Genomic DNA, 13,550 nt, shown 5'->3' with positions numbered 1-13,550 from the left:
CGCAGTATCAATAGGATCCTCTGCTTCACCAATAGCCCACTAAGGAAAAAAAAAAACTTTGGGGATACTCTAGAATGTCAGATCCAAGTATTTCAACTATTAAAAACTAAGTGGACTAAGGGAAAGATGTAGAAAAGAAGAATGAGGTCTCAAAAACTGATGTTTACTTTATTTCCAAATATTATCTTATTTAAATTTACTTAATAAAATAATCTTATTTTTTAAAATTTTGCAATCCCACATTTCTTTTGAAAATCTGACAAGAAGATAATTGGTAGCTCTATGCCACTGTTCCTTTCTAACATCACCATTGAACTGTTATGTGATTTGCATATATTTAAACTATTTAATATTTATTTACTGAATTCATGCTTTAGGAACATAAGTGACACCAAATAAAACATTGAGGCTTTTAAAAAAAAATTCTTTATTTTTGTTAAACCATGATGCAAAGACTGGCCAGGGCTGTCTTTCCCAAAACCGGTGGGAATTTAAGACCCCATAGCATCTTTCTAGGAGCACAGCTTTATAGCACAGAAAGTTGCAAAAAGGGAGGGTGTCTTGAGAACTTACAGATAACAGAATTTTGACATGCATAACACAAAGGCAGGTAGTAGGTTAATGGTCCAGCACTTAGGGAGTAAATCAGATCCCAACATCAGAATTAATGAGGCTCCACTAGAGTTTCAGAGAGGGTTGTTATCTGGTCAGGGAAAGCCAGGCATGGGTGAGTTCAAGGCACAGGCAGGCATTCCAAGCAAGTTTAGAAATCGCAGTAATTTATAGTAAAGCCAAAATTAACTTTCCATGCCTTTGTGATGGGATGGCTCCCAATCTTAAGAGGGAATTAGGCTGGGTCTATCAATTTTTATGCATTTCTAATCTATTTAATTAAAATTACTATGGCTTTTACAAGTTTTAAGATGTTCCTGGCTCCCAACTGCACCTACAGGTTCAGAGTATATTTAATGTAATATTCCCTTAAGGCTGGTGTTTTATTATTTTCTTTTGTTATTATCCATTCAAAGAACAAAAATAAGACAACTCCCACAAAAGCTGTCTGAAAATTCTATGGTATCATTTTAGTTTTCTCCGTTGTTATATGAGATTAATGTTGCTAAACAATGAATAGTTTCAATGCTCTACTAGGTGTACATGTACTAAATGGAGGGTGGTGGTAATTTATTGCCTTAATCATTATTTTCCCTGAACCAAGTACTATTTTCAGAATGCAGAATCCACAGGTAACACTTTAGGCTCAATTATTGTATGTAAACAGAAACGCTCATTTAAGGACGAATCATGAAATCGTCACAGTTTAACTGAAAAACTGATATTTAAGAACGCGAATTCACAATTACCAAACTACAACTTACACAAAAATAGAATGTTTAATACCAGGCCAGAAGTGAGAGAAGGGAAGGGAGGCTCCCGGAGCGCAAACCTTAAGGTAGCCAGACTATGACCCCAGACTATGGCCTCTTAAAGTCTGTGGCCCACGCGCCTTCCATATCTCAGTCCGAGCCCTTCCAGGGGCTCAATAAAGGAATAAGGAGTGGGAAGGAAACCTGGGGTCTGGACGATCTTTCCTAGTCAAGTCAATCACTGCATTCAACCCACCCTCCGTGGCAAAGCAAGATTTGTTTAACAGGAATTGCCAAGTCAAATACTGTCATTTAAAGCTTCGCTGTGAATTGACAGGTGTCGGAGTCTAACTAAGGTGGGCCACCAAAACGCCAGCCCGTCCTCCCCAGGAAATGCCGCGTCCTCGCTGGCTTCTGGGGCAGCTCGTAAATTCCCCATAAACAGAGGGATGCCTGCCTAGCTTTGGGAAACTCAGCGGTCAACGGTAGAGACAGTAGGAATCGGTACCAAACAATAACAGGCTCGGCAGCCAACTGCACGGCTCGTGAGAGAGGACGTTGCGCCCTCGCCTGCCGCCGGTTTCGAAAGGCGCGAGCCAGGTCCTGAGAAGGCCGATGACGGCGCTCCCCTGACCGGCGACCACAGGAAGGGCTCTGCTAGACAAAGAGAGTGGACGCGGCTAGCTCTGGACGCTTAAACCCGGTGCTGTCGGCTCGTCCAACGACAGGCGGATCCGCGGGCAGCCTTCCTGCTCTAGGACCCCGGCGGGCGCGGCGTGGCGGGAAGGAGGAAGTTTTAAAGCGGAGTGACTTGATTGATGCCGCAGCCGGGGCGAGATGAAGCTGCACTGCGAGGTGGAGGTGATCAGCCGGCACTTGCCGGCCTTGGGGCTCAGGAACCGAGGCAAGGGTGTCCGAGCCATACTGAGCCTTTGTCAGCAGACGCCCGGGAGTCAGCTGCGGCCCCGCGCGAGGGGCGAGCCGGGCAGCCTGCGCCCCGCCTGCCTGCTGATCTCTACCATGAAGGACAAGCGCGGGACCCGCTATGAGGTGAGTGCAGATGGAGCGGGCAGGCTTGCCAGGGGAGTCAGGCGCGCGCTGAGTCTCAGATCAACCGCTGCACCGGCGGTTCCGGAACCCGCGTCCGCTTTGGGGAGTTCGGCCCGGCCACCACCTCGGGCCTACAGTCTTGTGGGGCTACTTACCCGCCCGAAAACTTCTGAGAATGCACCTTTTCGTTGTTTTTCTTGCCCATTTCTGTGGCTGAATTTACGTCGTCGTTATTCAGTAGTAGAAAGCAACCCCGCCCTTTTAAATCCTCTAAAATGTGACTGCGTGAAACAACTGCAAGTGAAGCAGCTAATTTGAGGGAACAGTGAAGTAACTGCACTTTTATATGGTAAATTCTGCTTTTCCCAACTTCTTTTTAAACAGCCGCCTTTAAGAGATAATGAATAGCATCCAAAGTCAGTAGGCCCAATTAGTACAATAGTAAAACTGTACAGTAGTGCTTTGGGTTGCATTTTCATGTTTTTATGTAAGTTATTGGTTATAGTGTCCCCGCTCCCTCTTTTTTAATGTTTGACCTGATTTCTTAGGCCCAGATCTTTTCTGTAGAGCTGTGACAAACTCTAGAAGCTGTTAGAAGTTGAAGTTTCAAAACTTTCAAATATAGATTTCTTTATAAAAATTCCGTTTTCTTCTATTACCAGGCACTATGTTATTTTGTGAAAACAGAATATCTTCATAGCTATTACAAATAAAACCAAGCAAACAATTCATCATCCACCTTGCTTCTAACTTTGGGTATTATACAATTTCTAGGATTATTTTTCCTTACATATTATATTCCACAGTGAATACTTAGTTGAGGAAAAATAGTGTTACTATCATAACCACCTAATGTTTGCTGTAAGTAGCTGAAAGTCTAAATTTTAATGGAATCACTTCATGCAATTTTTTTTTTTGAAAATTGAAAGAATTTAGAAATTACTCAACATGTTATAGTTCAGAGAACCATTAAATGTAAGAAGGAAACTTGTAACTAGAATTGGGCCTCTCTTTTCTCTACAATTATGTTCCCCAGAACTGACCTTTTTCATGCCCAGTGTAGGTATTGTCTCTTTAAAAAACTCATAATGTACTTTTTTTAAAGTTGTCAATAGACTTTTATTTAATTTATTTGTTTGTGGTGCTGAGAATTGAATCCAATGCCCCATTCGTGCCAAACACTCTACCACTGAGCCACAATCCTAGCCCCTGTATTCTCCCTTCTTAAATTTTTGCTGCATTAATAGACAAACTGGTCAGAATCCTAACCAAATTTTGTTGTAAATCTTTAGTTGAAGACTTATTGTGTGCAGGGTGCAATGCTAGAAACTGTGAGATAAGAAACTTGACTTAATCATAGGAGCCACTACTTATAATACAAGATAGGCTATAATAAGTGCTATTACTAGACTATTAAAAAAGAGAGAGATGAATTCTGATTACAGGAGCTTGAGAAGGTTTGGCAGATATGGTACAACAGTACTCAGAGCCTAGTAGGTCTTCAATAAACATTGGCTGGATGAATTAAGGTAATGCCAGACCGGGGCCATGAAGAATAGACATTAGTACTAACTGTGGGAAATACCTTGGGATATTTTACTTTCCTGCGTTGTGACAGGCTACCATCCATCTGACTAAACCTGTGTCTTGGCTAGTTCTTTCCTTAACTGTGGGTTCAAATCTACTACCTACTGGAGATCTTACTTGAATATGTTTCAAATTTTCAATTCAAAATATCTAGAAATTAATTTTTCTTGTCACCCCAAACCTGCCTTTGTCAGTGTTCTACAACTCATTAAATAGCACTACCATCCAGAAATCTTAAAGTTTTTGCCTCCCTATATCCATTATATCATTGAATCCTTTGAATTCTACTTCCTAAGCATTTTTCATCCCAGCTCTGAACTATCACTTTCCTGGCTAGTCTCTTAAAAGGCTCTCCTTCCTTCTTCCATTGTCCCTCCTCTGTCCCATTCTCTTGTTCCTCATAGTTCAGGCTTTACCCTGCAGTTAAGGGAATTTTTAAAAATAAGAGATTTGATCATGTTTCTTATTTTAAAAGCCTTCAGTAGGCTGGGCATGGTGGTGCACACCTGTAATTCCAGCAGCTGGGGAAGCTAAGGCAGGAAGATCACCAGTTCAAAGCCAGCCTCAGCAATTTAGCAAGACCCTGACTCTAAATAAAATACAAAAAAAGTCTGGAGATGTGGCTCAGCGGTTAAGCACTTCTGAGTTCAATCCTGTATACTCCCCTGCATCCCCGCCTGCCAAAAGAAGAAGAAGAAAAAAAAACTACAGTGGATTTCATTGTTCTTATGGTAAAGTCTAAAATTCTTAATATACATTACAAAGTCTTTCATTGTCTGATTTCTTCTTATCCTTCCATACTCTTCTGCCTTTTCTCCAGACCTCTCCACCATCTTGAATTACCTTCTTTGAGTTCCTCATAGTTGTCAAGCTTTCCTTTTCCTCAGGCTTTACCTTTTTCCTCCTAGGAATGCTGTTCCATCCATTTTCCTTGCATCTGTTGCTCAACATCACCCAAATACTTCTAATCTCACCTTTAACGTCACCTTCCTATAGACTATGTAAGATTTCCTTGCCAAGATTATAGCAGCCTACACGATATATTTGTCATGCTTATAATTACTTTTAAAAACTGTCATATCATACTGTCAACTCTAAGTGTAGTTGCCATGTCAGTCTTATTCACTACTATGTCTCAGTCTGTAACATAGTATGAGGTACATAGTGGCTTCTCAATAAATAGTTGTTGAAGTCTAAAGCAAATGTGACATCAGTCGTGAAAATTTGTTGAGTACTCATAATGTGTCAGTTACTGTTCTAGCTCTGGGAATACAGAAATAAAAAAGACTCAATTTCACCTGTCATGGAATTCTTTTATAACCTAGTGGGAGGCAACTGTAAAACACCCAGACTTAAGGACTAAAAGCCCAATCAAAGCATGGTAAAGTAACTGGTACATTCTACTTGTAGTAAGAATTATTGAATAACAATACTATTTTTGTCCTTTTTCCCCCATTGATTTTAAGCAGCTAAAGGAAAACATTGAGCAGTTCTTCACCAAATTTGCAGATGAAGGAAAAGCTACTATCCGGTTAAAGGAGCCTCCTGTTGATATCTGTCTAAGTAAGGTATGGTATTGAAAACAGGTTAGGTTGCTTGACTCTGTTTTCTTTAAAGAAGAAAGCTATTCCAGCATTCTGATATCTCACTTAGCTAAGTAAGGGAGGATTCTTGCAGGTGTGTTGAAGAGGCAGCTTCCCAGATATGCTTGTGTGTATTTTTTGCCTTAGGAGAGAGCAGAGGCTGCCTTAGGGAGGCTCCAAAGACAAGGAGGAAAAGTAGGTTTGCTTCTGTGCCCAGTATAGATAATGTTCTTAAATTGGAACTGTAATGGCAAGTAGCACAGGTCTGCATTTTTGCTACCTAAACCTCATGTTACAAATTTCATTTTAAGCTGAGTACTGTGGCACATGCCTATAATCCCAGTGGCTCATGACTTGGGAGCTGAGACAGAAAGATTGCAAGTTTGAGGCCATCACAACCCTGTCTGAAAAATTAAAAAATAAAAATTTAAAAGGGATGAGGGTGTAGCTCAGTGGAAGCATGCCCCTGTGTTCAATCCCCAGTACCACCAAACAAATTTGATTTTAAAAGGGGGGTAAAATGCAATCAGAACCATCTCTTTTGTGTTTTATTTACTATAATCATTTTTAAAGTAACTAAACCATTAAAAATCTTATAAAACCTATTTTCTTTGCCATCTCTCACCCCTTCTTTCTCCTTCCCAGAGAGTAAGAACAATATCTTACTCAACCTTTTTTTTTTTTTCCCCCACAGAGCTAGAGATCAAACCCAGGGCCCTCTGCAAACTAAACACTCTGCCACTGAGCTACATTCCTAGCCTGATTGATGAATGGATAGATTGATGCATAGATTGATTGATTCTGTAGATTGAACCCAGAGACGCTTTACCCTGAACTTTAGCCCCAGCCCTTTTTGTTTTTTGAGACAAGGTCTTGCCAAGTTGCTTAGGCTTCTCAAACTTATGATCCTCCTGCCTCAGTCTTCCAATTAGCTGGGATTACAGATGTACACCCCCATGCCTGGCTCCTGCTCAAAATTCTTCAGCAATTTCCCACAGCTTGATCATTCCCTCCTTGTCTTGATATCCAAGCTCATTCACAATGTATCCTAATATTGTATTATATTTCCAATATTCTACACAACTCCCACATTCCCACAAAATAGGAATACATAGTTTTTCAAAGTTCACTTGTCCCTCACTTATAAATTTTAGGAAACTTCTAAAATATCCTATCCTATAAGTATTAGCTATTTTTATTGATGATTGAATTCAAATGCCACTTTATAAGTGATTTCTCATTCTCTCCAGCTGGATCTCTACCTTTTGTATTTTCTAGCACTTTGTTGCCTTTTTTTTTTTTTTTTTGATACCTGGGCTTGAACCAGGGGCACTTAACTCTTAGCCACATCCCCAGCCTTGTTTTTGTATTTTATTTAGAGACAGGCTTTCGCTAAGTTGCTTAAGGCATCGCTAAATGGTTGAACTAAATTTGAACTTGTGATCCTCCTGCCTCAGCCTCTGGAACCTCTGGGATTATAGGTATGCACCACTGTGCCCAGCTACTTTGTTGTTTTTGAGAAGAGCCATCACTTTGTTCAACTCCTAGTATTTGTGAATGGCATCCTGAGCATTTTGCATTACATACATAAATAAGCATGGCCTATCTCATTTTTATACTCTTAACAATTTTCCCTTTGAATAGTTTTATTTAGACTGTTTATGTTAAATATAATTCTCAAATTTTTTCAGAAACTTTTAAAATTGAAATTTAGACCAAATAAAATACTAAAAAAAAATATTTTATACAGCCAATTTCAATAAAATAATTTGTGACTTTCATATATAAATGCAGGATTTGTTATGGGAAGAACTAGCATATGTTTTATCTAAAAATGAATTTATGATATTATAACTTTTTATTTATTCAGGCCAATTCTGGCAGTTTGAAGAGTTTCCTTTCAGCTGTGAGACTGGTTCATAAAGGCTGTGATATCAACGCATCACTTTCCACACTCACACCAGTGAAAACATCAGAATTTGAAAAATTTAAAACAAAAATGGTTATCACTTCCAAAAAGGACTATCCTCTAAGCAAGAACTTTCCATATTCTCTGGAACACCTTCAGGTTTCTTATTGTGGGCTTGTTCGAGTTGACATGCGTATGCTTTGTTTAAAAAACCTTAGGAAGTTGGACTTGAGTCACAACCACATAAAAAAGCTTCCAGCGACAATTGGAGACCTCATGCACCTTCAAGAACTTAACCTGAATGACAATCACTTGGAGTCATTTAGTGTGGCCTTGTGTCAGTCTACACTCCAAAAGTCACTTCGGAATTTGGATCTCAGCAAAAACAAAATCAAGGCACTCCCTGTGCAGTTTTGCCAGCTGCGAGAACTTACAGATTTAAAACTTGATGATAATGAATTGATTCAGTTTCCTTTCAAGATAGGACAACTAGCAAACCTTCGTTTTTTGTCAGCAGCTAGAAATAAGCTTTCATTTTTGCCATGTGAATTTAAAAACCTATCCCTTGAGTATTTGGATCTTTTTGGAAATACTTTTGAACAGCCAAAGGTCTTTCCAGTTATAAAACTGCAAGTGCCATTAAGTTTATTGGAATCTTCTGCACGAGCCATACTATATAATAGGTAAGACTTTCATAATAATTAAATTTGGATCTTTGGTAACATTCTAATATTCTTATCATTCAGAATAATAGTCAAAGTCTAGCATAGCTTCAAGTGCTGTGTACAACCTGACCCCTTGCTATGATGGCCTTTTTGTTGTTCCTTACCTCTGCTTGGAATGGTTTTTAGGAAATTCTCCTACTCTCTCCCTCACTTCATTGAGTTTTCTGTCTAAGTACCATTCCAGAAAGTTCTTATCTGTCCACCTTATCAAAAGTTGTATTCTTCACTTCCTTCCTCCCTACATGGCTTGGTTTTTTGGTTGTTGTTGTTTCGAGGGTGTCATAATATTTATTACCTGACACTATATATTTTTTTTAACATTTGTTTCTTTGTTGTCAGATTTTCTAATAAGCATGTAAGATCTATGAGGGCATGAATTTTTCTTTCTTTTTTTTTTTTTGTATCAGAGATTGAACCCAGGAGCACTTAACCACTGAGCCACATCCCCAGCCCTTTTTTGTATTTTATTTAAAGACAGGGTCTCCCTGAGTTGTGTAGGGCCTCACTAAATTGCTGAGGCTGGCTTGAACTTGCGATCCTCCTGTCTTAGCCTCCCAAACCACTGGAATTACAGGTGTATACCATCTGAATTTTGTTTTATTCTCCATTATTTCTTTAGGGTCTAAAACATGGGATGCTCTGCTTCTGGCACATAGTAGGCCCTTCATAAATAGAATGAATGTCATTGTTACTCAAAGTGTGGTCCCCTGAGCAAAAGCAGCAGCAGCAGCATCACCTACCAACTTGTTAATTAGGCAAGTTCTTAGACTATGCCCCAGACATACTAGGATCTGCCTGTGTTTTATTGAGTCCTCCAGGTGATTTTGATGCACCCTTAAATTTGAAAACTCCAATCTGGCATAATGGTAAAGTATGTAGTCTTTAGAGTTAGATTTGGGTTTGATTCCTGGCTTTACCCTTTTGTTTGACTTTAGCAAGTTAAACCTCTTGATTAAATTTTCCCATCTGTGAAATAGAAATAATAATATCAACTTTACAGAGTTGTGAAAATAAATGAGCAAATGCAATGCCAAAGCATTTGGCATAATAGAACAAATCGGTAGCTGTTGGTTCTCTTCCTCTTGTCTTTGAACACTAACTGCAGCTCGTTTCATGAGACTCTAAACTCCAGTTGTTCATTTTGCTCATGCTTTTTTTTTTAATATTTATTTTTTAGTTATAGGTGGACACATATTTGTATGTGGTACTGGGGATCAAACCCAGTGCCTCATGCATGGTAGGCGAACGCTCTACCTCTGAACCACAGCCCCAACCCTCATACTTCTTTCATATAGGTATGGAAATTAAGATGATAATCAAAATATTTTTGAATGCCTGTAAAATGGTAGGATGATCATATTTCTCCTTATTAACGGTTCAGGGAATCTTTTAAAAATTGACCAAAGTTAAGAATTGAGAAAAATACACAAATGAGTAAACAGAATTTTTGCATACTTTATTATTCTTACAGACTCCACTAAAATCCATTTCACTACCCTTCCATTGCCGTCTCCATCATTAAGAACTATTATTTCCGGACTGGGGTTGTGGCTCAGAGGTAACTTACCTGGCATGTGTGAGGCACTGGGTTCGATTCTCAGCACCACATACAAATAAGTATCAACAACTAAAAAATATTAAAAAAAAAAAAAAAGGAAGAAGAACTATTATTACAAAGCAGTGGTTTTCAAACTTTACTTTGCACTGAGGATCTTTTAAAACTTCAGATAATCAGTCGCCACTCTATAGATGAATTAAATCAGATATCTGAATTTTTCTTTTATGCTGGGGATTGAACCCAGGGGTGCTTGATCACTGAGCTATATCCCCAACCCTTTATTTTTTATTTTGAAACAGGGTTTTGCTAAGTTGCTCAGGCTTACCTCAAACTTGCCATCCTCTTGCCTCAGTCTCTCAAGTATCTGGGATCACAGGTGTGCACCACTGCATCTGGCAAGAAATTCTTAATTATAGCTAGCTATACATTGGAATCTCCTGGGTCCTACATTCAAACATTCAGGCTGAGACAGGAGGAATTGCAAATTGAGGCTGGGCAACAGCATGATCATGTCTCCAAATAAAAATAAAAAGGACTGAGGATGTAGCTAACTGGTAGAGTGCTTGCCTAGCAAGGCCCTTGAGAGAGAGAGAGAGAGAGAGAGAGGTATATGTATATATACACACATATATGTATTTACATATATAAGTAAATTATACATAGGTGTGTGTGATAGTGCTATTAAGTGGTCATGCTCAAAGATACTTTCATAGTTAATTAGTATATTTGTCCACACTTTTCAGGAAATTACAATATACTGATTGTAATTTTATTTTTCCATCATTATAATTCAGTGTACAAATAATTTTTTTCTAATATGAAAGTCTGAAATCTAGTTATCATAAAATATGTCTTTAACATTGTTTTTTCCAATAGGATTCCATATGGCTCTCATATCATTCCTTACCATCTTTGCCAAGATTTGGATGCTGCAAAAACCTGTGTTTGTGGAAGATATTGTCTGAACTGTTACATTCAAGGAACTACTACCATGAATCTCCACTCTGTTGCTCACACTGTGGTCTTAGTAGATAATATGGGTGGTACAGAAGCACCTGTTACCTCTTACTTTTGTTCTCTAACCTGCTATGTAAATTCCTCTGATGTGTTAAAGTAATAGGTGATGCCACAAAAAGAAACTTTATTTAGTTATAAATAAGCTTGGGATTCCTTTGTGACTTATGATTTTGCAGTGCCAAATTGGAAAAAGGGAAGCCTTTATTTATTTATTTTTTCCCCCACTGGGGATTGAACCCGAGGGCACTTAATCACTGAGCCACATCCCCAGCCTTTTTTTATATTTTATTTAGAGACAGGGTTGCTTAAAGCCTTGCTAGTTTGCTAAGGCTAGCTTTTAACTCATGGTCCTGCCTCAGCCTCCCAAGCTGCTGGGATTACAGGGTGTAGCACCGTGCTAGGTTCAAGGGAAGCCTTTTATATATACTTACTCGGGGAAAAGAATGTGTGTTATGCCAACATTTCTAGTCACTTGACCTTAAAACTTTAATTTCATTAAAACTGATCTTAATATTATTGTGGGGTTAACTTTTTATTCATTTATTGCAGTATTGATTTCACCATAAAGTTTCCAGATTTGTACAGTTGGGTTTTAATGTTAAATAGATACTAATCCCAATCATTCTAATTATAAGAATGTTCATGTCACCTTTCTTCTTGAATATCAATTAAGGGAGTATTATTATACATAAAATACACTTTGGAGGACTAATTCCAAAACTTATTATTAAACTTTGCACATATTAAGTGTCCCTAATCCCAAGAGTGCTCCAAAATCTAAAAGTTTTTGAGCACTGACATTCCACAAGTGGAAAATCACACCTGACCTCAAAACAGGTTGCAGTCAAAATGCAGGTCACCCCATTGTTGGTGAGACTACAGACTAGTACAACCACTGTGGAAAGCAGTATGGAGATTCCTCAAAAAACTGCAAATGGAACCACCATATGACCTGGCTACCCCACTCCTTAGTATTATTCCAAAAGAACTAGAAGCATACTGTAGCAATACAGCCCCCCCCAATTGTATAAAGCAGCACAATTCACAGTAGCCAAATTATGTAATCAATTGAGAAGCCCATCAATAGATATAAATACACACAATGGTTTTACCTAGCCATAAAGGAGAATGAAATGGCATTTGGTAAATGGGCAGAAATTATTCAGCCTCGGGAAATCAAGGGTCAAATGTTTTCTTGTCATGTAGAAGCTTGAGCAAAGTAAAGGAAGAAGGAGGGGAGTATCAGAAATCATACAGAGATCAGTAGAATAGGAAAAGGGGGAGGGGAGTGATAGGAAAGGGGAGGAAATGGGGAGTGAATTTTTAAAAATCATGCTATGTGCATATATAAATGTATACTAGGAATTTCACATTTATCAGAAAGAACCAATAAAAACTGAATAGATGAGCAAAAGGAAGATCATTAGAGTAAAGGAAGGAGAATGGGGGTAAGGAGAAGAGTAGGGCAAAGGTGGGGAATGTGAACTGAAATGGAATTCCATGTATTATGAACCCAACTACTATGTTTAACTATAATGTTCTAATAAAAATGAAAGTATGCTAAAATAATGTATGAAATTACCTCCAGGCTGTGTATAAAGTGTAAGCATATATATGTAATGTCTCCTTATGTAGAAAACAAATGAATTGTGTTTAGTCTTGGGCCTATCCCCAAAATATCTAATTTTGTATACACAAATATTTTTAAATCCTGGGGAAAAAAAATCAAAATCCAAAGCTCTTCTGGTCCCAAGCATTTTAGATAAGAGATACTCAGTTTAAAGTTGTTAAGCACTTCATTTTTGGTGTTTTTTACATATATTATTCTATATACTGAATTATATTCACCAAGCATTAAGTAGGAATAGAATAAAGCTTTTACAAGTTTTAGAATGTCCTTCACATAATCTTTGTTTAATTTGTAGTTTTTTTACCTTTAGGGTTGAGTGAGGTAGCAGAAATTTGCCATTTTTACTGATTACATTCTGTACTTAGAATTTTTTTGTCTTTTGACTGTATAGGGTTTTTTTTTTTTTTGCTATTAAGTTTGTGTAAGTATTTAATTTAAAAAGTGGTGGCAATACACCAGCTAAAGAACAATTTGATCTAGGACAGAGAATGGAAAAGGAATTGACTTAATCCTGGGAAACAGAATCAGTACTAATTCCCATCCTGTTCATTCCCACTGTCCTACTTCAAATCATACTTTCCGCTAGACCATTGCAATAACCTCATAACTGTTTTTAAATTACTGGAAAAAAACCTTCTAGTATTCACATATTATTTGGGCTTGTAGGTAGGTTCCCTCTATTATTGTTCTTATTGCAACATTTTTATTGTTCTTTTTGTCTTGTGTGTGTCCGTGTGTGGTGAATGGGGTGTTTCGAGGGGGCAAAATTTCGACATATGCAGTCAAGGGGAGAAATAAAGAATGTCTATGAGCTTCTGTGCCTTTCAATGCTTTATTCACTCAAGTTAATACAATTTCATTCTATAGATTCTTAATCAAGAAAACGACAATCCTTAGTGCTAAGGCGCTGCAATAGACATAATCAATTCATAGCAAACAATGCTAGATTAATTCACAGCAAACAATTCTAGATTAATTCTAAGCACTGCAAAACACACTTAATCATGACAGGCTAATGACAGACATTCCCTCTGCATGCTAATTTCAAAGGTCTTAAACCTTAGGCTTTATGTCCAGCAGATGCACACTCACTTAGACCCGGGAGATCAGCTCCAGAACCAAGGCAG

At 38.2% G+C, this 13,550-nt stretch overlaps 1 protein-coding gene across 3 annotated transcripts; it reads left to right on the top strand.

Annotated features, from left to right (window-relative positions):
- Positions 1–1,958: 1,958 nt before the first annotated feature.
- Positions 1,959–13,234, top strand: Lrr1 (leucine rich repeat protein 1). Of its 3 annotated transcripts, none has more exons than XM_040275191.2 (4): positions 1,959–2,414; positions 5,468–5,569; positions 7,455–8,176; positions 10,653–13,234. In XM_040275191.2, the coding sequence occupies exons 1-4, from the start codon at positions 2,202–2,204 to the stop codon at positions 10,891–10,893; spliced, it is 1,278 nt and encodes a 425-aa protein (XP_040131125.1). In that variant the 5' UTR covers positions 1,959–2,201; the 3' UTR covers positions 10,894–13,234. The 3 variants fall into 3 exon arrangements, with proteins under 3 accessions (XP_040131125.1, XP_005331799.1, XP_005331798.1); XM_005331741.4 differs by having other exon boundaries at positions 1,961–2,414; positions 5,471–5,569; XM_005331742.4 differs by lacking the exon at positions 7,455–8,176 and having other exon boundaries at positions 5,471–5,569.
- Positions 13,235–13,550: the final 316 nt, after the last annotated feature.

This window comes from Ictidomys tridecemlineatus, chromosome 5 (genome assembly GCF_052094955.1).
Source record: "Ictidomys tridecemlineatus isolate mIctTri1 chromosome 5, mIctTri1.hap1, whole genome shotgun sequence".
Taxonomy (NCBI): domain Eukaryota; kingdom Metazoa; phylum Chordata; class Mammalia; order Rodentia; family Sciuridae; genus Ictidomys; species Ictidomys tridecemlineatus.
The sequence above is the reverse complement of the archived record's forward strand: the minus strand, read 5'-3'. Positions and strand labels throughout refer to the sequence as shown.